The sequence below is a fragment of the Podarcis bocagei genome, assembly GCF_964188305.1.
Source record: "Podarcis bocagei genome assembly, chromosome: 12".
Lineage (NCBI taxonomy): Eukaryota > Metazoa > Chordata > Lepidosauria > Squamata > Lacertidae > Podarcis > Podarcis bocagei.
In genome coordinates, this window is record NC_138137.1 from 36,872,228 (window position 1) to 36,894,250 (window position 22,023).

A 22,023-nucleotide genomic window follows, 5' to 3' on the forward strand; every position below is an offset into this window, starting at 1 on the left:
ACAAATATCTTTCTCCCTATCTGACAGTAATAGACACCGCTTCCTTTATCTGGCGTTCTAATTTTACCTGTTGATGTTCCATCCCAGTAAGCTGAGAATCCAGTGCTCGTATGCAAAAAATCACTTTCAAACTTTATCCACAGTTTGTTACTCTGGGAGATTGTCATTGGAGGCAATGTTGAGCCGCAGTATTTCCCAAGCAATGGCGATGTCTCGTAACCTCCATCTCTGCAATCAGGAGGAACCGCACATGATGGTTAAAAGGAAACCCTGCTGTGTGTTCAATCACCAAAAGAGCTTCAGTTGGTGGGAATGTGGGGCAGGGGTTTTCCTGGGTCAGCTCCCCAATGATGAATTCAAACTCACTGTCACTGCCCTCTCAGTCCCGTTATGCAGCAGCAATGCAGCTGGAGGGAGGTGAGGTGAGCAGTACAGTCCCACAACTCTGCAGCCCCCCTGGTGTCTCCTTGTTAAAAGAATCAGGTAGCAGTGATGGAAACATGATATGCCTGAGACCCACTGCCAATCACAGTAGACAGTACTGGGGTCAATGGACAATCAGCCTGACCAGGTAGAAGACAGCTCCTTATGTTGCAATGGATATTTAGCGTATGGTGTCCAGGGATAGCGGCTGGAAGAGGGAGCATCTTAGGTACATTACAAGGTGAAGTGGATTCATGAACCTGTAAGATATTACTATGAAGATCTCAGAAACTTGCCTGAGTTCTACGTAATCACTTGAACACCTGGCTCCTTCTTCCAAAGAGAAGTTGGTGAAGTGCAAAGCAATCTGTTTGTTGTTCCCCACGTGGATCCTGTAGATGCATGTCATTCGGTTGGGATAGTGGCCAGGATAGTTTGGAGATGTTAACTCACCGGTCGCCTCCGTGTATTCATGTGAACAGACTTGAAAGGAAATGGAACGAAACAGGCAGGCAATGTTTAAAAGACATTGGAAATCTTGGCCTCCCTCATTGAAAAGATCTTCATAGGATACAAAGAGTTAGAAACAACCCCTGTTACTAACCACCACCTCCCCCCAAAATGAGCTATTTTTGCTTGTTCTTTGCTACTGCTTTAAGCTAAAATGCATCTATCAAGACGGAAGATTCAAAGAAGATTTCACCTATTTATATATGGCTTACAGAAATTTCATCTAGACAAAAAAGTTTTTATTAATAAAAATAATAATAATAAACAAGGGATGGTAAGGACTTCATCCTCAGCTCAAACCAAGTTCCTTTCTGCTGTTTTATTTTCTGCAAGACCAAATCAGGACAGGTTCACATAGCTAGCGAGAGATAATGGCAGGGGCAAAAACGACCCGGGCACAAGGTTCACAGAACACTTGATGTCAGAGCAACCTTCTCTGACCTGTGGCCCTTCCCCAACTTCTCTTGACTCCAGCTCCCATCAGCCCCAGCCACCCATCCAACAGTCAGGTGTGATGGGAGGTGGAGATCAAAAACACATAAGCTGCCCTGCAGCCCCTGATCCATCTTGCTGACCTCAGGTGTTGCGTGGAGGTAGGTTTGGGACAAATAAGCTTCAAACAGCAATCCAGTTGGCTAGTGTGCTTAACAGCTGGCAGTCCAACATAGGGAGGAATGCAGCATTCAAGCCTGGCTGTAACTAGCCCATGATTAATTGAGGCTTGCCTTCTCCCAACAGGGCCGTAGCTAGTGACTGATGATAATGTCAGGGAAGAGGAGATCTTACTTAGTCCTTGGATTTTGAGTGAGCAAAGGCTGGCAATGAATGTCAAGCTGGGAAATGCTGTGCTAGAGAGAAAACCTAGGCCCTGATTCAAGCATTAAAATATATCCATCTTGTGCAGACAGAGCCCCAGTTTGAGGTTTCCCATTGCAAAGTAGGTGGGCAGTTCCTATTACAATGTCTTTTGTGAAAATATGTGCTATCCTTCTAGTAACATGTGCATATAGTTAAGGGAAAACGTGCTTCTCTCTCTCTCTCTCTCTGTCTCTCTTCTCTCTTCTTGAAGAAACCAATTAACTCTAAATTTAAATATTATCTCTTCTGTGCAGTTCTTCCACAGTAAATGAGGATGGATCTTGAAACCTAAGCAGCGATGATTTGGTTGCCTAATGCCTAGTGCACTTATTTTGTTTAGAGCTGCACAGTGTTCAGAGGAGATTAAAGACAGATGAATATAAAACTAAAAAATCCTGCTTGGCTAATGTCCTTCCATGTAAATTTGTCCAACACTATTACAGTAACTCTTCCTTTTTCATTTCCCAACTGGAACAGAGGTACCCTATTCAGTAACACAGCATCCAGCTCCTAGATTAAATGCTATCCATGTGAATTATAAATAGTGCATGCACAAAGTTTTGGGTTGGTGATCTTTGTCAATAACAGGAAATCGCCTGATGTCTTGGTGCTTTTATTAACCATTAGGAGAAACTTTGTGCTTCCGTCCATTTTCAGTATATCAATTCCAGCTTGCCCAGGGGAGAGTAAAATTGTACTGAGTAGCTGTGCACAACTTTCTCTGGCAGGGTGTGGAGATGGCTAGACCCATCTGGTTCTGATCCCTGCCAGTCCAAGCCAGTCCAAAGCTGGCTCTCATGGAAAGGGCAATAAAAGCTGCTGGAAGCTGAACTGTGTAAACAGCCAGTGGAAGATTAAAACACCATTTTGTTGTCTCTTTCTTATGCATCATTGCGCAACCCAGAAAATTAAAGCTGGGCCATTTCCCTCTCCTGTTCCTCCAGAAACACAATTCAGATCCATTATTTGCCAAGATTCTAATTTTAAAAGCTAGATGAAGTGTCTTGCATTGGGCATGATTTTTCTTTTAATTTGATCTCTCCCTGTCAAAAGAGTTTTGCTACTTTCCCCGAGAGTCCTTTTATCCTAATATTTGAAACCTCCAACTCACCCTGCACCCCCCTACAGAACATACTCTATCTTCTTCTATTATTATTTTTTTTGAAGACAATGGAAGAAAATCTCAGCACTTGAAATCCTGCTGGTACTGGCACAGAGTAGCATAATTAACTGACTTAATTTTACCAACTCGGAGAAAAGAAGGAGTCCAAACAAAGACCCTTTGTGGGTAAGTTCAAAAGCAAGCCCATTTAGAAACATTCAGCCACGGACATTTCAAATTGAATCTTTATCCCTCTGCAGCTTGGAGTGAATGCATTTGCCAGGCATGACATTCATTGCCAGCCTTTGCTCACTCAAAATCCAAGGACTAAGGAAGATCTCCTCTTCCCTGACATTATCATCAGTCACTAGCTGCGGCCTTGTTGGGAGAAGGCAAGCCTCAATTAATCATGGGCTAGTTACAGCCAGAGGGACGCGGGTGGTGCTGTGGGTTAAACTACAGAGCCTAGGGCTTGCCAATCAGAAGGTCGGCGGTTCGAATCCCCGCGACGGGGTGAGCTCCCGTTGCTCGGTCCCTGCTCCTGCCAACCTAGCAGTTCGAAAGCACGTCAAAGTGCAAGTAGATAAATAGGTACTGCTCCGGCGGGAAGGTAAATGGCGTTTCCATGCGCTGCTCTGGTTTGCCAGAAGCGGCTTAGTCATGCTGGCCACATGACCTGGAAGCTGTACGCTGGCTCCCTTGGCCAATAAAGCGAGATGAGCGCCGCAGCCCCAGAGTCGGCCACAACTGGACCTAATGGTCAGGGGTCCCTTTACCTTTACTAGTTACAGCCAGGCTTGAATGCTGCATTCCTCCCTATGTGGGACTGCCAGCTGTTAAGCACACTAGCCAACTGAATTGCTGTGTGAAGCTTATTTGTCCCAAACCTACCTCCACTCCACACCTGAGCTCAGCAAGATGGATCAGGGGCTGCAGGGCAGCTTACGTGGCCAACACATCCCCACCCACCCCAGCATCTGCTTCCAGAGGAGCCAGCCTCAGGGAACCTAACAATAACAACTGTCCTGGACACAGTGGTTGTCAAAGCGTACCTGTGGATGAATTCAAGGAAACATAATTAACCGAGAACCCTTCAGAGGCAATATTGCGGTTTGTCACAAAAGATAACATCAACGTGTTGCCACCGCTGGTCATAGATGGTGGGACCGACCTCCCACAGTACCTGAGACAAAACAATTATAAAGAGCATAGAATGGACCTGTTAGATCAACCCCCTTTTGAGACCCGTTTTCAAATCCCTACTTAGCCATAAAGCTCACTGGGTGACCTTGGACCAGTCACCAACTCTCTGCCTAACCTACCTCACTGGTTGTTGTGGGGATTCGGGGAGGGGAAGAACCATGAGACCATCTTCAGCTCTTTGGGGGAAAGGCGAGATATAAATGCAATAAATAAACAAATATAAAATAACCTCTGGTGGAAAAATGTGCAACCGAGTATGTCACCTCCATACAATTTTTAAAATGTTCAGCTAATATTCTAGCCTTCAAAGTAATAAGGAGCAGAAAAAATGGACTGTTCTGTTTTACCATACCTTAAAGAGGATGGCTGGCAAAGTTATGACAAAGAAAGGACTGGGTATTGATTAAAGTTAGATAGCGGATTATGATGATGACAGTATAATTCGTACCCTACCCATCTGTGTTGCCTCAGCCACTCTGAAGGGTTTAAAAGGTTGTAAAACAGCTTGATGTGATAGCAGGCTACGTCAAGTACACTTACAATGCAGTCGTATACCTGTTTACTCACAAGTTGCACTGAATTCTATAGGATTTATTCCTCCATATTAGCATGTGTGGCAGGTACTGGGAACCTTTGGGCCTCCCGAAGTTACTGAACCGCAACTCCCATCAGCCTTAGCAAACACTGTCAACGGCAAAGGGATGATGGGAGCAACATCTGGAGAGCCAAAAGCTCCCCACACCTGCTGTATCAGATTGCAGATTTTATATATGCATACCGCCCCAGCGTTGTCATAGTGCTGTTGTCATAGATTTCAAGGTAATCTCTGTTGCAGTTGTAATCAAATTCCAAGTAGAAATACGAAAAGGTCAGACGGATCAAGTAACCAGGCTGAACTAAGATGGTCCATGCACATCTGACACCATGTGGGTAGATCGTTGGGTAGCCAGGACTTGAGATGATACCGTTTGGTTCTGTGAGAGTCCCTCCACATGCTATACCGCAGAGGAAAACAGGGTATTTATCAAGGCATCACAAGGCAGCTATGGAGACAGTTAATAAATCCTTAAAGCAGTTTGACTATAATATACTTTTTTGTTAAAAACTTTCTAACTTTATATAAAAGCATTTGCATTATGCATTTAAGCCCTTTGTAAGGACTGTACTTTCTACAGAAATAGTGCATTTAATTATACAATTTAATTGCTTTTCATTACATCAGTCCAGGTAATTTGGTAACAATGGCGGGGAGTCAGAAGGAGAGAGAGTGGGGGAAGGGAGGCAACATTTACGGTACCTGCATCCAAAGACTTGTATTCAGCAAGGAAACCGAGGTTTTCAGCAGACGAAGCTCTGAATTTGATATATAGATTGTTACGCATAGATTGAATTACTGAAGGCACAGTTTCGCCACAGTATTTCCCCAAGGAAGGAGCATTCACATTGTTTCCATCTCTGACCTGCAAGGGGGCAAATGTGCAGAACTCGTGAAATAGCTGCCACATTAAGCAGACATAGGAAGCAGGCTTGTACAGTCAGGCCATGTGTCCAGGGCAGCTGTCTAACAGCTCCATCTGGTATGCAGGCTGAGACCCTACCTGCCTGCAGACTGTCTCACCAGAGTGGGGCATGCTCTAGTTATCTCTCACTTGGACTACTGCAATGCGCTCTACATGGGGTTACCTTTGAAGGTGACCCAGAAACTACAACTAATCCAGAATGTGGCAGCTAGACTGGTGACTGGTTGTGGCCGCCGAGACCATATAACATCAGTCCTGAAAGACCTACATTGGCTCCCAGTATGTTTCCAAGCACAATTCAAAGTGTTGGTGCTGACCTTTAAAGCCGTAAACCAGGCATAGGCAAACTTGGCCCTCCAGATGTTTTGGGACTACAGTTCCCATCATCCCTGACCACTGGTTCTGTTAGCTAGGGATGATGGGAGTTGTAGTCCCAAAATATATGGAGGGCCAAGTTTGCCAATGCCTGCCCTAAACAGCCTCAGCCCAGTATACCTGAGGGAGTGTCTCCACCCCCATCATTCTGCCCGGACACTGAGGTCCAGCGCTGAGGGCCTTCTGGTGATTCCCTCACTGCAAGGTTACAGGGAACCAGGCAGAGGGCCTCCTCGGTGGTGGCACCCACCCTGTGGAACGCCCTCCCATCAGTTGTCAAGGAAATAAACAACTATCTGTCTTTTAGAAGACATCTGAAGGGAGTTGCCCAGAATGGCTGGGGAAACCCAGCTGGATGGGCGGGGTATAAATAATAAATTCATCATCATCATCATCATCTACACACTGATTAGCAGTGGCTTTCCAGGGTTTCACTTGAAGATTTCAGGGATTGAACCAAGGACCTCCTCCATGCAAAATTGCTCTCTACCCATGGGCGATGGTCCTTCAGTTACTGTAAAGGTAAAAGGACCTCTGACCGTTAGGTCCAGTCGCAGACGACTCTGGGGTTGCGGTGCTCATCGCGCTTTACTAGCCAAGGGAGCCGGCGTACAGCTTCTGGGTCATGTGACCAGCATGACTAAGCCGCTTCTGGCGAACTGGAGCAGCACACGGAAATGCCGTTTACCTTCCTGATGGAGTGGTACCTATTTCTACTTGCACTTTGAGGTGCTTTCAACCTGCTAGGTTTGCAGAAGCAGGGACTAGGCAACAGGAGCTCACCCCTTTGCAGGGATTCGAACCACCAACCTTCTGATCAGCAAGCCCTAGGCTCTGTGGTTTAACCCACAGTGCCACCTGCGTCCTACTGTAGTGCCACTGTAGTGGAATGTTATTCTTTTCACACTTAAAGGTGACCCTACCTAATCCATGCTTTCCAAAACAATAACAGAACCAAAATGAGGCTCTCCTTCTCTGAATTTTGCAGTGCATTTCTCCATCCAAGCAACGTGTGCAAAAATGCATGTGCTGGAGTATAGTGCACATATTAATGAAAACAACATACCAAAAAAATCATTGCATGACGGGGAGGTGTTTTGCAATAATGTGTATAGCAAGCCAAATTGCACAGAAATGTGTGTATTTTAGGAGAAATTCACTGATGAATTTTCATTAGGACTTTCAAAATAATTGCTAACCGATGTGGAAACATGGAGAGCTGTATTTAAGATTGAAAAATAAAAATAAAAACAGAAAATGGACAGATTCACCCAACTTTGAAGTACTCTATTCTGTCTCTCTTTCACTCCTGCCTCCCTCATTTGAACCCTAAATATGTTTCCTCATAATAAAAGTCCCATCAGTTTCACAGGGACTGACACTTAGAACTAAGATCTAAGTCTATTGGTAAAATTGAACTCAATAAACCAACATATATATTTGGGTTTCTTTCTTTTTTTAAAAAAGACACTTCACCTCAACATAATCCAATTCACAACTGCTGATGTTATGAAGCCGAAAGTCAGTGAAGTTCAGAATCACTCGATGGCCTTCTGGCTGAGAGATAATCCACTCGCAGATCTTGTAATGAGACAATGGCCTGGTATAATAGGGTGATCTGATGACACCTTCGCCGGACAAAGCTCCTCCACAGGCTGCCAATAGAAATGGACCATTAGTAATTCCACTGATAATACTAGGAAGCAATTTCAAACCAAGGTGGATAAACATCAATTTTTTTTGCAATTTTTTAAAAAATAATAATCGGATTTTTAAAAATTTAAATCAGGTTTTTAAAATAAAATGCTTTGGGAGGAAAACTCTTTCTAAAGATAGTTTTCTATTTAAGTTACATTATAGTCCAAAGGCTATTCATCAGGAAAAAGGATTTGTTTTAATTTTTTCATGTATGCTAAAACTCTGCCTACGTTTTTTTTAAGAGAATTTGTTTAACCACATCAGTTAACAAACATGGATACATATGCTATAATGTTATTGTTTTAGTTAAATAAATTGTTTAAATTAAAGAAAATCTTCTTCTTCCAATAAAGTACAATAAAGTACAGCAGAAAAGTTGTCCAAATATAAACAGTTAACTTATTAAACCTCACAATAATTTCATAATTATCTGTATGTATTTCTAATAGTATACCCAAATCAGTAATTTTTTTATATAACTGTAAAAACTACTCTGAGAATTTATTGTCCCAAAAATGAAACCTTCACCTGGTTGTAAATATTAAGATTATACCAGCAAGGATGGGTCTTTCTGTAAAAAAAAAATGATTTAAATCAAATCTTACTGACTAGTGATTTATATTGCGATTTAAATCAATTTGATTTAAATCAAATCCACCCTGGTTCAAACCAAACAAAACTACTGATCCAAGTTCAATATTGTACACACTGACTGGCAGTGGCTCCCCAGGGTTTCGGAGAGAAAACTCTACCTAGACCTGCTAAAGATCAAACCTGGGTGCTACTGCATGTTCCATCACGATGCTACGACCTACCTGGGATACTTATAGCTACTATAAGTCCATAGTGTGCTCCATCATGATGATGTGTGAGAACCTGGCAATGTCTTCTCTTTCCCCTATCAACTTTATTTAAAAGTAACTGGAACCTAGGAAGCTGCCTTATACTGAGTCAGACCATTGGTCCATTAAGCTCAATATGACCTACCTGGCTGGCAGTGGAGCTCCAGGACTTCAGGGAGAAGTCATTCCCAGTCCTACTTGGAGATGCAAGTAATTGGACCTAGGCCAGCGGTTCTCAACCTGTGGGTGCCCAGATGTTGTTGGACTACAACTCCCATCATCCCTGAGCTCTGGCCTTGCTAGCTAGGGATGATGGGAGTTGTAGTCCAGCAACATCTGGGGACCCACAGGTTGAGAACCGCTGACCTAGGCCCTTCTGCATGCAAAAGCATATGCTCTACTACTGAATTACAACTCTTTACCACATCTCAGGTTGTCCATGGAATTTCACTTTAGAATTGATTAATAAATCTTTAGAGAGATTGACTAATGAAACCTGAATTCACTCCATCAGAGTTTTTCTCGCGTCTAGTCCTATAAAAACCAACAGACACCACTGAGTTCTATGGGAGAAAATACATAACGGCCAGTGGCATAGCGTGGGGGGTGCAGGGGGGGCCGGTCGCACCGGGCGCAACATCTGGGGGTTAGGGTTAGGGGGCGCAAATCCACGGGTTAGGGGGCGCAAATTACTTGCCTTGCCCCGGGTGCTGACAACCCACGCTACGCCACTGATAACGGCCCACCCCACAGGTGGGTGTTGCACAGGTAAGGGATAATAATTTGCTCAGTTGATTTGCTCCTGGGTCCAAGTGAGGACTCACGACATTTATAAACCGTTTCCCTTACCGACATCATAAATAGCCCTGAAGCTAGATCTTTGTACTGAGGTATCAGACTTGAACTTGACCCAGAGGTTGTTGCCGTGGGAAGTGATAGCTGAAGGAAGTGTATTGTTGCCACAGAACCTGTTGATTAAAGGGTCCATCTCAGTGTCACCATCCCGGACCTAGGCCACAAAAGAAAATGAAACCACTGAAAAGGTAAGTATCAACCAGAACCAAGTTTTCAAGGGAATGGCTGGGTGTGCCCCAGACCAATGCAAATTCCAGGTCAAGAAACAACAGCATTCAAACACACCTGCTGCTTACCAAACTGGTGACTCCTATATTGGCTGCTGAAGAAGGTAGAAAGGTGATTTTAATCTTTGAATGCAAGCTGTTAAAGATCTGCCAACCCCTCCTCTTAGTCCCTCTGAATCATTCACAAGTCTCTAGTGGCTAGAGGAACCATCCACAAGTTAGATGGTGTTATTTTAGATATGCCTGCACCAGTGCCGGATTTACGTGTAAGCTAAACAGGCTATAGCTTAGGGCCCCACTCTCTTGGAGGGCCCCAATAAATTTAAAGGAAAAAAACACCTGGATGTACATTTCCAAAATATAAGATAAAAAAAACAAATAAAATAAAACCTACACACAGCAACAGTGTTTGGTGTTGTGTAGGCTCCTATGATGTAAGTAATGGGCCCCACCTGCTAGCCTGCGTCCTAAAATATCACTGGTTTGCTCATTTCTATATCAATTACTTTGATAAAATACATATTTTGTTATGTGCAAATAGCTTTAGATACCTGTTAGGTCCATAAATTACCACATAGCATATATTCAATACAAAAAAGTGACAATTTGTTGTTGACAAAGGACAGCTGGATATATAAAGGGCCCCATTACCTTCAGTAGCTTAGGGCCTCATCAAACCTAAATCTAGCCCTGGCCTGCACCCTGCCACACTCTCCATGAAAGCTTTAATGAAAGAAATGATGAGAACGGAGGGGAAATACCAGAACACACCAATAACACAGGACCTCATCTGGCCCTAGTGCGCTCAGGGCTAAACTAGCCGTGATGGCAGCCACGGGATTGGTAATTGTGTGTATGCCTTTCTAAACATAAATCTATTGGGATGGGATCCAGAGCACACAACTACCACTGGGAGAGGTGTGGCGGGGAGGTGTTACAGGAGCTTTAATGCTTCACCCCCACACTGTGGTTCTGATCCAGACTGGACATACACCACTTGCGTTGTGGGAATGGGAAAAGCTTCCGCTTGCTCCAACTGCACATAGATCCAGATTGAGGCAACAGCATGGGGCAGAGAGTTCAAGCTCCTGCCCCCTGCTCCATGTCAAAATCCTGTATCACAGGAGAAGCCTGCAATCTATTAAAAAAAAAAAAAGAATCACACATTTGTGTATGCCACATTTGTACTAATGGACCAGTCTCCAGTGGAAATGTGCTAAACCTTTGTCTTGGGGTAGAATGCAACCTGAAAACAGTGGAAGGATAAACCACCTTAATCTCAGTTCACAGCTGTTAATAGATTTCTGATTTATTTTAAGCATGCTGGTATAATGTGACCCATATAGTCCTGCATAGCCAGGGACTGACATACCTGTATAATTTTAATCCTTAGGCTAGTATCAGATTGACCTTTCTGCATGAAATATCCTGCTGTCACGGTAAGATATCTGAGCAGCACCATCTTCTTAGTGATCCCAGGCACTAAGGGCTGTTCTCATGTGTTTTCAATTAAAAATATGCCGTGTCACATTTCTGAAACATCTGTGTGCCTCCATTATACTGAACTGCAATTAGACACAGCTTTATGGAGTGCATTTAAATGTGTCTGTGAAAATGAAACTAAAGGAAGAAGCCTCTTAAGAATAGCTGGCGTACACCATATAGAGTGGCATGTACACACAATGTACAATATAATCCATAGTACATGCACTTGTTCATGGGATTCCCCTCTAAACAGGGAGGTATATATAAAAAGTGCCATACAAATAACTTGCTGTTGATAGCGCCGGCATGCTCTGGCTGAAAAAAAGCACCGGTTATATTCAGTCTTTGTCGAGCATTTATTCTGATCTGTTTGAAGGAAGGTTATATGATAACATGCATTCATCTCAATCTCATTTGTGGGGTGTTTATATGTCTTTCCATTAATCATTTGTTTGTGCCAAACTTTTCAGTGCATTTCTGCATCACTTTCCTAACAGCAAAAAGTCTGGGTTTCTTTTTAAAGTGGATTTGCTCTGCTGTGGGTGGCAGAGCATTAAATCTAATTGCAGAAACCTAAATTGACAATACACACTTGAGCCTCTCTTGAAAAAATAGTGACAGTCTGGGGGTACCCTACATGACCTGCATAATAGCCTCTCAATGAACTTTCATGGAAAGGAAAACAACAGCAAGAAACATCTCCCCATCTCTCGTTAGGATGCTTTAGAGCAGTTCCAGTATTGGGTTGTTAGCCATTTTTTATAGTGTCCTGTGCTTCCATTCCTCAGCTGAGTGGATGTGCAAGGAATCAGGGTGCCAGGAGTTGCCAAAGAAATGCAGACACATCAGAACAATGCCACACTTCCTGCATTTGATCGCCAAATAACAAGGTAAATGCTTTGCTGAATTAACACAAAGTGATTGGGCCTGGCAGAAACAGTTTTGTTCCTCTTGTTGCAGTGGATTTCACTGCCGTTTTGCCAGCAATTAGGGGAGGGAATTATGAGCCCAAACAAACAGAAGCTGTCTGTTTTCATTACACACCAGGCTTCCCCCTGATTTGGAAATTAATTACACTTCGTTCCAACCAATGTCAAAGGAAGGAAGGAAGGAAGGAGCAATGTTATTACAGCAACAAGCCAAAGCTGTAGATAACAGTTCAGTTTATATTAAAGATAGTCCACAGGAACCCTTTCTCATTTTTCTACCCTCAAAAGGCAAGTTTCAAGCTATATAAAGACAAATGAGTCAGCTGATCCCCTGATGATGGCTGAGACCCAAAGAGCCTGAAGCGAGAGGTTTTCAGTAGCGTGGGGAAATTTTTGACTGCTGTTTTTGAACAGCTGTCCTGATGCCACACAGAAACTAGATGTGGAAACCCCTTCTAGATTTTTTTTACTGGAATTTAAAGTCTTTATTTTATTTTAAAGACCACCTCAACTCTTTTGGATATACTTTAGAATAAGAGTATATTAATAAACTAATTCATATTCAGGAAAAAGCTAAAGTTAATCATACACATAAAAAGTGCTTGGCTGCCCAGATTTGAAATTATATTATCATGCAGCTTGCTTAGGATGGATTAAAGACTGGGTCATGCTAAGTAATACAGAGATTCTAGACTTGGAAGGATGGAACAACTGCTACGGTTGGCACGCCTACCTAGTTTATGATAAGGTGGCCGTAAATAAGGACTTCCTGAAGCATATAATCAGGAAGTCATTATACAAGGTTTAGGCGAATCACCGATGGCTCTTAGAACCAAAGATACTGGTGGGTATCTCCCTTAGAAGTTGTAGCCATGAAAAAGCAAAATATGGGAAAGGGTTGGCCAACATATGAACAGCTATTAGTTAAAGAGCAAGGTGATGTAAGATTAAAACCCTATAAAGAAATTAAGAATTACTGTAATAGTTGGCTACAATAATAGTTGGCTACAATATTACAAAGTAGTACACCATTTTAAAGAAGACAAAAAAATTGGATTTGAATAGAAAACATCAAAATTACAAAACGAACTCCTATAACCAAATAAGAGACTAATATCGAAAATGTATAGTTTATTCCTGGAATGGGAACTGAAAGATGAAATAATAAAAGAAACAATGATAAAATGGTCACAAGATCTAGGCCAGACAATTTACCTAGCTAGATGGAGAACTGAAATAAATTTTACAGCTTGCAATTTGATAAAAGAAAATACAGTGGTGCCTCGCAAGACGAAAATAATTCGTTCCGCGAGTCTTTTCATCTTGCGATGTTTTTCGTCTTGCGAAGCACGGTCCGTTGCAACTGCGCCTCTTCAAGCGGCTTTAAGAAAAAAGCGCAAGACGTTTTTGTCTTGCAAAGCAAGCCCATAGGGAAATTCGTCTAGCGAAGCAACGCAAAACCGAAAAACCCTTTCGTCTAGCGAGTTTTTCGTCTTGCGAGGCATTCATCTTGCGGGGCACCACTGTATAATGAAGATGTTTTACTGCTGGTATCTCACGCCAATAAAATTAGCAAGGATTTATTTTAAAAAATCAAATCTCTGCTGGAAATGTAAATCAGAGGTAGGGACTATGTACCATTTGTGGTGGGGGTACAAGGTAGTCAAACAATTTTGGACATTGGTACATGAAGAGCTTACAAAGATATTCAAGAGTTCAATTTCTAAAAAACCGGAAGCATAATTGCTTGGCTTAATAACTAGTGACATCCCCAAGGACAAAAGGAATGTATTTCTTTACGCAACAGCAGCGGCCAGATTATTAGTGGCAAAAAATTGGAAAACAGAAAAAACAGAAAAAAAATAAGAATGGAGAGCTAAAATCTGTGAATTTGCTGAGATGACAAAATTAACAGCAACAATTAGGGGCTGTTCAAATAAAAAAAATCAACAGAGTGGGAGGAATATATAGAAAGATTAGGATTTAGAACTTAAATTTAATATGCAATAGTAAACCACGGAAGGAGACAAGACGTACTATAATATATACGGAATAATAAATATAAACTTCGGTTAACACAAGAGGAATAATATTGTGTAAAGAAGATCACACATAGGTTAAGGGAAGTAACGGGTATGGGGGGAGGGAGGTATTGAGGCGCATCTAGAAAACTATCAAGGATATACTGGTATATGTGACCTAAGAGGTTAAAATGATGGAGTCGAAAGGAGGAGATTAATATTAATGAAGAGCAAAACAAGGGATTTTGTGAAAAATCTGGCACAATTGAAAACATATGAGATATGCTCTTGACTATTTGGGTTATTAAGATTGTAAAACCTTCTGATGTTAAAACTGTATAAAATTTATAATAATAAAGAAAATATATCAAAAAAAGTGCTTGGGCATGTGTATAAAAGAATACTGAATGTCATTTTAGCCATCTACACACACACACATGCATGCACACACACACACACTTTAATCAGTAAAGTACCGGTGAATAGAATTTAAGTTAGCTAAGTTGATTACATCTAGAACCAAACACCATTTCCCTATAAAGCAGTTGCTAAATTCGGGGTCAGTTGTAGCCTTAGCTCAGGTGTGGGGAAACTTTGGCCGTCTTCAGATGTTGCTGGACTACAACTCCCATTATCCCTGACCATTGCCCATGCTTTCTGGGACCAATGGGAGTTGTAGTCATCAACATCTGGAGATGTTCCTCACACCTGTTTTAGTTGATGTGAAATCATTTCCATAGTTAAGATTTCCCAGATCTTGTCTTATCTTCCCTTTGATAGTTGCAATTCTTGCAATTCTTAGTTTCAAGAGAAGTTTCTGTGGAGGGAGAAGTTTCTCCTCGAGGGAGGAGAAACAAATCTACAGCCCCATAGATTCAGGGAACAAATTACATAATTATTTGAATCTGGCCAATATATATTTTGGACCCTATATTACTGTTGGCTGTTTTAGCACCTGAGAACCATGACCCTTTTATACTTCTTTAACAGCTTCTGTCCTGCTGGGTCAGGCCAAAGGCCCAACTAATCTAGCATCCTGTTATCACAGTGAGCACCCAGATTCCTGGATGCAATCATCACTCTCCCCACTGGTGATTCCCAGCAACTGGCATTCAGAGGTAAGGAGCATAGCCATCATGACACTCCATTCTGTGCTGGGAGAAGCTACTCCTGGTGCAATTCTGCCTTCTATGCACCTCTTAAAGGCACAGGACCCTTTGCAGAATACGGCTCTGGCAAAACAAACTCACTGAGCAATGCTTATCCTTATCTTGTATTTGGCACACTGCAATTTGAGCGCTCAATCATACGGAGATGATAAAGAGTCAGTCTTATCATAGTTATGTTTCTGTGCTGATCTACCTTTGCCTTTTTTTGATTGCTCATAACTTGTCATCTGTGGCTTTTGGACCCTAATGAAGTTGAATGTCTATTTCCTTGCATATCCTAAGCTAGAAACTCTTCTCCACCATTTTTTTTTTTGGTGCAGAGACATTCTAGAGATGCTTGAATAGATCTCCTATCACTTTCAATGTCTTTTTTATAGTATCATGAGCCCCTTCAAAATATATCAGGACCACAGACCAGAGGGAGAAGGGGTTACCCAGAAGGTTGCTGGCCAGTAACTCCTAAGGTACCCATGGAAGGTCTTCCTTAATGGTGCAGATAGGGTTGATTTCCATCAGGAAAGTATTGCAGGGGAAAAGGAATAAACCACCTCTCCTCCAGCATGCCATAATCTCATCCAAACCAGGATAATCCCCACCACAATTGTTTTTTAAATAGATGTTAAAAGAAGGGGAATCCAGTCACATCTTTAACAAATGTCTCATCTCATTTGGCCCATCCTCCTCTTCCTCCTCTCAAAGCCAACCTTCCAACTCTACAATTTGATGATTCTATCCAAGTCACCTCAACGTAGTTCCAGTTGCAGCTAGGATGACTGTCCAGCTCCAGGTGTGTAAAATTGAGGATCATTTTTTCACCAGGTGGTTGTCGGATGATGTAGATACATTGCCTGTTGTTAAGGTAATGATTGGGCCAGTAGGGGGACATGATAACCCCACTGCTGCCTGTATAGTTTCCTCCACAGTTGGGATCCGCTGCATTGATGAAAAAGAAAAGGTTACTCAAAACAGCATCTGTGTGCCCTGTGAAGAGCTGCAACTGTAGACCCAGTATGCAAAAACACACTTACCGGTTGATGTTGTATATGTGATATGGAAGCCTCTGTCACTGTTAGAACCATCGGAATGGAAATGAACCAAGCCATATGGGCCCGTGGTTTGAAGAGGAGGTGGCAACACAGAGCTGCAATATCTTCCAAGGAGGGGATCTTGAGGGAGGAGACCATCTCGAATCTAAATAAAAGCACCAATCCACATATTGATATCATGTCACACACACATGCACTTTATGGGGTGGACTTAATCCAATTTATAGTAGCCTCAATGAAACCTGGTTAATTTTAATCCCATTGATTTTTTGGGTCTGCTCTAAAAGCACGACTAAGGCCACATTCACGCCATGCATTTAAAGCACTATGTTATGACTTTAAACAGTCATGGCTTTCCCCCAAAGAATTCTGGGAGCTGTCAGTCTAGCATCTACAGTCATACCTTGGAAGTTGAACGGAATCCGTTCCAGAAGTCCATTTGACTTTCAAAATGTTCGAAAACCAAAGCACAGCTTCTGATTGGCTGCAGGAAGCTCCTGCAGCCAATCAGAAGCTGCAGAAGCCCTGATGGGTATTCAGCTTCCAAAAATAGTTCACAAACTGGAACACTCACTTCTATGTTTGCGTCATTCGGGAGCCAAAACGTTCAAGAACTAAGCTGTTCGAAAACCAAGGTATCCGCTCCTTCCTCCTGGGCCGTGTTCAGAAAGTGGTGGTGGGGGATGAGTGTTCAGACCCCTGGGCTCTCACTTGTGGGGTGCCTCAGGGTTCTGTCCTCTCCCCCATGCTTTTTAACATCTACATGCGGCCGCTGGGAGAGATCATCAGGAGGTTTGGGCTGGGTGTTCATCAGTATGCGGATGATACCCAGCTCTACCTCTCTTTTAAATCAGAACCAGTGAAGGCGGTGAAGGTCCTGTGTGAGTGTCTGGAGGCGGTTGGAGGATGGATGGCGGCTAACAGATTGAGGTTGAATCCTGACAAGACAGAAGTACTGTTTTTGGGGGACAGGAGGCGGGCAGGTGTGGAGGATTCCCTGGTCCTGAATGGGGTAACTGTGCCCCTGAAGGACCAGGTGCGCAGCCTGGGAGTCATTTTGGACTCACAGCTGTCCATGGAGGCGCAGGTCAAATCTGTGTCCAGGGCAGCTGTTTACCAGCTCCATCTGGTACGTAGGCTGAGACCCTATCTGCCTGCGGACTGTCTCGCCAGAGTGGTGCATGCTCTGGTTATCTCCCGCTTGGACTACTGCAATGCACTCTACGTGGGGCTACCTTTGAAGGTGACTCGGAAACTACAACTAATCCAGAATGCGGCAGCTAGACTGGTGACTGGGAGCGGCCGCCGAGACCATATAACACCGGTCTTGAAAGACCTGCATTGGCTCCCAGTACGTTTCCGAGCACAATTCAAAGTGTTGGTGCTGACCTTTAAAGCCCTAAACGGCCTCGGTCCAGTATACCTGAAGGAGCGTCTCCACCCCCATCATTCTGCCCGGACGCTGAGGTCCAGCGCCGAGGGCCTTCTGGCGGTTCCCTCATTGCGAGAAGCAAAGCTACAGGGAACCAGGCAGAGGGCCTTCTCGGTAGTGGCGCCCGCCCTGTGGAACGCCCTTCCAGCAGATGTCAAAGTGATAAACAACTATCTGACATTCAGGAGACATCTTAAGGCAGCCCTGTTCAGGGAAGTTTTTAACGTGTGATATTTTATTGTATTTTTGGTTTTTATGGAAGCCGCCCAGAGTGGCTGGGGAGGCCCAGCCAGATGGGCGGGGTATAAATAATAAATTATTATTATTATTATTATTATGACTGTATTTGAAGTTGAAATTTATTTAAGCTGCTTATCTGGACCACTGGAGTCTTTATGCAGGTGTTTCTGACTAAATAATGGTTAAAATTGGATTATGCTGGCCTATCAAGGAGAATTACCTCTCCCCACATATGTCAAAGTTTCTAATTTTTAAGTGTTTTCGACTGCCATTTTATGCACATGGACCTCTGTGGGACTTACTTCTGAGTAGAAATGCATAGGACTGCACCAGTAATCTTCTATCCAAAGCAGTATGTGTTATGAATAACATTTTTCTTCTAACAGATTTTACCTCCAGGTAGTCCTGGCTGCAATTATCATGGTGCTCAAGACTCAGTGTGCCAAAAGCAAACGTGATGAGGAGGCTGGGATTGGTTGAGATGATCCAGTAGCAATCCTTGTTGGGAGGGTAGTTACCAGGATAGCCAGGTGAATTAATTGAGCCATAAGTACCAGTCAGCTCACCACCACACACTAAGGGGGAGACAGAAAAATGGGGGGTTCTTATTTACATTTTCACCCCAGGGAGAAAAGCCACTTGTCCTACTTTGAAACAGACAGCCCTCTATTTGTGAGATGGCAGTCCTCTCTTTGAACGTGCCCGCTGTCTGTTTCAAGGTAAAGTACCAGAAGCGTATTGAGAGCAGGGCCCTGGATGCTGTCCCTTGATTGACAGCAGTCACACAGGTCACCATCTTCCTCTCTCTAGGGAGTTGAATCACATTTCTATTCATCTCACCAGGTGGGGAAGACAGTGACCAATTGACCTGTGTCACTAAATTTGCTAATTGTTGGTAAATTTGCATCTAGAAATGGAAATTAGCACAGGCATTCTTTTCCCTGCACATTTGTGCCCTCATATGTCCTCTTTTTTGGGTGGAATATAGTGGCGTATTTCCTCTTTCTTCAGTGATAAATATGTGGCCACACTAACCACAAGTCATGTGCCCTGAAAACCAGACATCTCAAGACTTCTTGCACCAACCTGAGATGGCATTGTAGCTAGCAGAATAAGTTCTGGGGCATATGATTTTGAAATCCTTAGTAAGCACTCAGATACCCTGAGAAGTGAAATACCCCAGGGTCATAGACACCCAGAGTACTCTCAATGACACCACTAGGTTGTGGGTTGTTTTTTGTTGTTTTTTAAAGAAAACACCTATGCACTGCTGCCCATTCCAATATAAACCAAGCGACATCACTCTTCATTTCATATTCAGCTTATAGGCATAGAATAACACATGTGTTAATCATATATGACACACACAAGGCTTCCATGTTATTTCCGAACAGGGAATGCATAATATGCGACGTTTTCCTAAAGCAGCAGAATTAGAAGCTATGCATTTTGCTTGGAATTAGTAAACTGTTCAGCTGTGAACATAACTAGCTTTACAAAACAAAACAAAAAACCTATTTTAAAACAAATGTTTTCAAAATGTGGACTGCTGCCTTCAGCTCTGCTTCATTCAGGGCTCATCCACACAGGAATTTAATGCAGATTTGAAGCTGCATGTGTCTTAATCCCCACCCCACCCCCAGCATTGCCCGAATGCCATGCTTCTTATCTAACTGGCAGCCCGTACTTCCCCAGCATTAAATTTGGATTTTCCCAATTCAGGGATAACCTGATAAAGGAAGTAAATCCAATATAAAGCTACATGTTACCGAACTCTGGATTGCAATGAAGTGCATTGTGTGTTGGTACATTAAAAAACCTGTTTTTTTAAAAAAAAACTTTAATTTTTTTATTTTAAATATATATGTCTACGTGCACAGCTAAATAAATAGCTGCACACATGCCCACAACAGACTTTAGGTTTCCAGAACTCGTAGAGTGGGGAAATACTAATTGAGGGGAGGGAAGAACAACACTCAGCACATGCATCTCATTAAGCAATGCTCAGTAATGTGGTAGGGAAACCTCAAGGCAGATTCCAGAGACATACAATTGAAAGGGCTCACATGTGGGCAATGGCACACAAACGAACACACGGGAAAACTGACTCCCATCTGCATCAATGCCCTAGTGCTGCGGGCACAGTCTTACTCGTTTTCATGCACCACCATCTTACCCGGCTGCCGGGACTCCCAATGAACTGTAAACCCTCGTGCATTCATCATGTGGTCAGAATAGAGCCAGAAATACAAAGAGTTATGGCTGCTGAAAAGCTCTTCTGGGGGAGAAGACCCACAATATTTCCCCAGCGTGTTTGCTGAAGCCGACTCTCCATCGTGAATCTGGAGAAAGCCTGACCTGCAGCTGATACTCTCCTCCAGCTGGAAGACTGGAAATGTGATCCACAGGATCTAGCAGGAAAGAACAGAGAGATTCATTTAATTTGCTTGTTTTTTCTATCCGTGGACTATGAGAGCCTCGGCTGAAGGATGATTAGATATTGTTTATACAGTTACACTGTGCAGATTAGATAGCACACCTGTCCACACAGTCATATGTTTGCCAGAACATCTGGAGGTGTTCTATATAATTTCCTGACAAACTCCAGAGCAGGCAGAAGGATTAGCTATTGTGAAAGGTCAAAGGAAGAGATAAAGAGGTGGATATACACAGAAGTTGACCAGGGAATCTAATACCAGACGCTCCAAACTATTTTGGTAACCTGATAGCTATTATGGATTTCATATTATCCCATTTCAACAGGGACACTGAATTCCTCCCAGAAGCTTGGGAGTCCCCAGACTGAACATTCCCCACCACTGCTTTAAATTTCCCAAAGACAGGACCGGTCAGGTCTCAGGCTTGCAGAATCTACATTGATTTATACTAGAACTCCAGGAGACATGAACCAGACCCAGGTGAAAAAGAAAGACCCTCAGAATAAAGCCAAGAAATAACAGAACAGAACTGAGATGCCATCTTCATAAACATCTGCTTCTGGTTCCCCCACTGCCCCAGTTTTCTTCATAATTTGGGGTGGGGTAGTCATTTTGTTGCTGCCATTGTTAAACAACAGAGTCAGAATTCCTTGCCGATCTACTTCCACCCAAAGATCTACCTTCTGGACTCCCTTGCCCTGATTTTATTTATTTATTTTTTTTGCTGTTATGCCCTTTCACCCCCAGGTTGTGCAGCTCTTACCTTGTCGTTTGTAGTCCGAACCACCCAGGCGCAGCTGACCGGCTGATTATATTGCTCAGTGTGATTAAGGTAGCTGAATGAGCCCGACAGGCCTGAAAGTGACCCACCACACGCTGCAGGTATGGAAAAAAGTAAGTAAGTTAATATCAGAAGTTCCTTGAAGGAAATGAGAAATACCTATCAGGATACCTAAAAGATCATCTCATCTCTTACCCAACTAGTCACTGCCCTCTGCAGGAGAAGACCTCCTGTAGATATCAGGTCCCTTCTGTACAATGAAGAAATAGGGTCTTTGGTGTGGTGGCACCTGACCTTTGGAATTCCCTCCACTTACATACCAGACAGGTGACATATCTATTGCCTCTTTGGTGCCTGTTGAAGACCTACCTTTCTCAACAAGCTCTCTTCAACAGATCAAAATACAGTATTTGGCCCCCATCTGCACTTCCGGGCACAATTCAAAGTGTTGGTGCTGACCTTTAAAGCCCTAAACAGCCTCGGTCCAGTATACCTGAAGGAGCGTATCCACCCCCATCACTCAGCCTGGACACTGAGGGCCAGCTCCAGGGGCCTTCTGGTGGTTCCCTCACTGCGAGAAGTAAAGTTACAGGGAACCAGGCAGAGGGCCTTCTCGGTAGTGGCGCCCGCCCTGCGGAACACCCTCCCAACAGATATCACAGAAATAATCAACTACCTGACTTTTAGAAGACATCTGAAGGCAGCCTTGTTTAGGGAAGTTTTTAATGTTGGATGTTTTATCGTGTTTTTAGTATTCTGTTGGGAGCTGCCCAGAGTGGCTGGGGAAACCCAGCCAGATGGGTGGGGTATGTATGTATGTATTAATAATAATAATAATTATTATTATTATTATTATTATTATTATTATT

The 22,023-nt window shown here is 43.1% G+C and overlaps 1 protein-coding gene across 1 annotated transcript in view; it reads right to left on the bottom strand.

The window, feature by feature from the left end:
- Positions 1-22,023, bottom strand: part of CUBN (cubilin) — a gene marked incomplete at its 5' end in the record, with an annotated part of 135,617 nt that overhangs the window by 91,038 nt on the left and 22,556 nt on the right. Inside the window, 12 exons of the mRNA XM_081163387.1 lie at positions 68-228; positions 720-906; positions 3,946-4,076; positions 4,875-5,091; positions 5,394-5,556; positions 7,468-7,646; positions 9,381-9,540; positions 15,960-16,150; positions 16,246-16,408; positions 18,329-18,510; positions 20,112-20,346; positions 21,137-21,249. Coding sequence (XP_081019513.1) covers positions 68-228; positions 720-906; positions 3,946-4,076; positions 4,875-5,091; positions 5,394-5,556; positions 7,468-7,646; positions 9,381-9,540; positions 15,960-16,150; positions 16,246-16,408; positions 18,329-18,510; positions 20,112-20,346; positions 21,137-21,249 — 2,082 coding nt within the window. The remainder of the gene's footprint in view (positions 1-67; positions 229-719; positions 907-3,945; positions 4,077-4,874; positions 5,092-5,393; positions 5,557-7,467; positions 7,647-9,380; positions 9,541-15,959; positions 16,151-16,245; positions 16,409-18,328; positions 18,511-20,111; positions 20,347-21,136; positions 21,250-22,023) is intronic.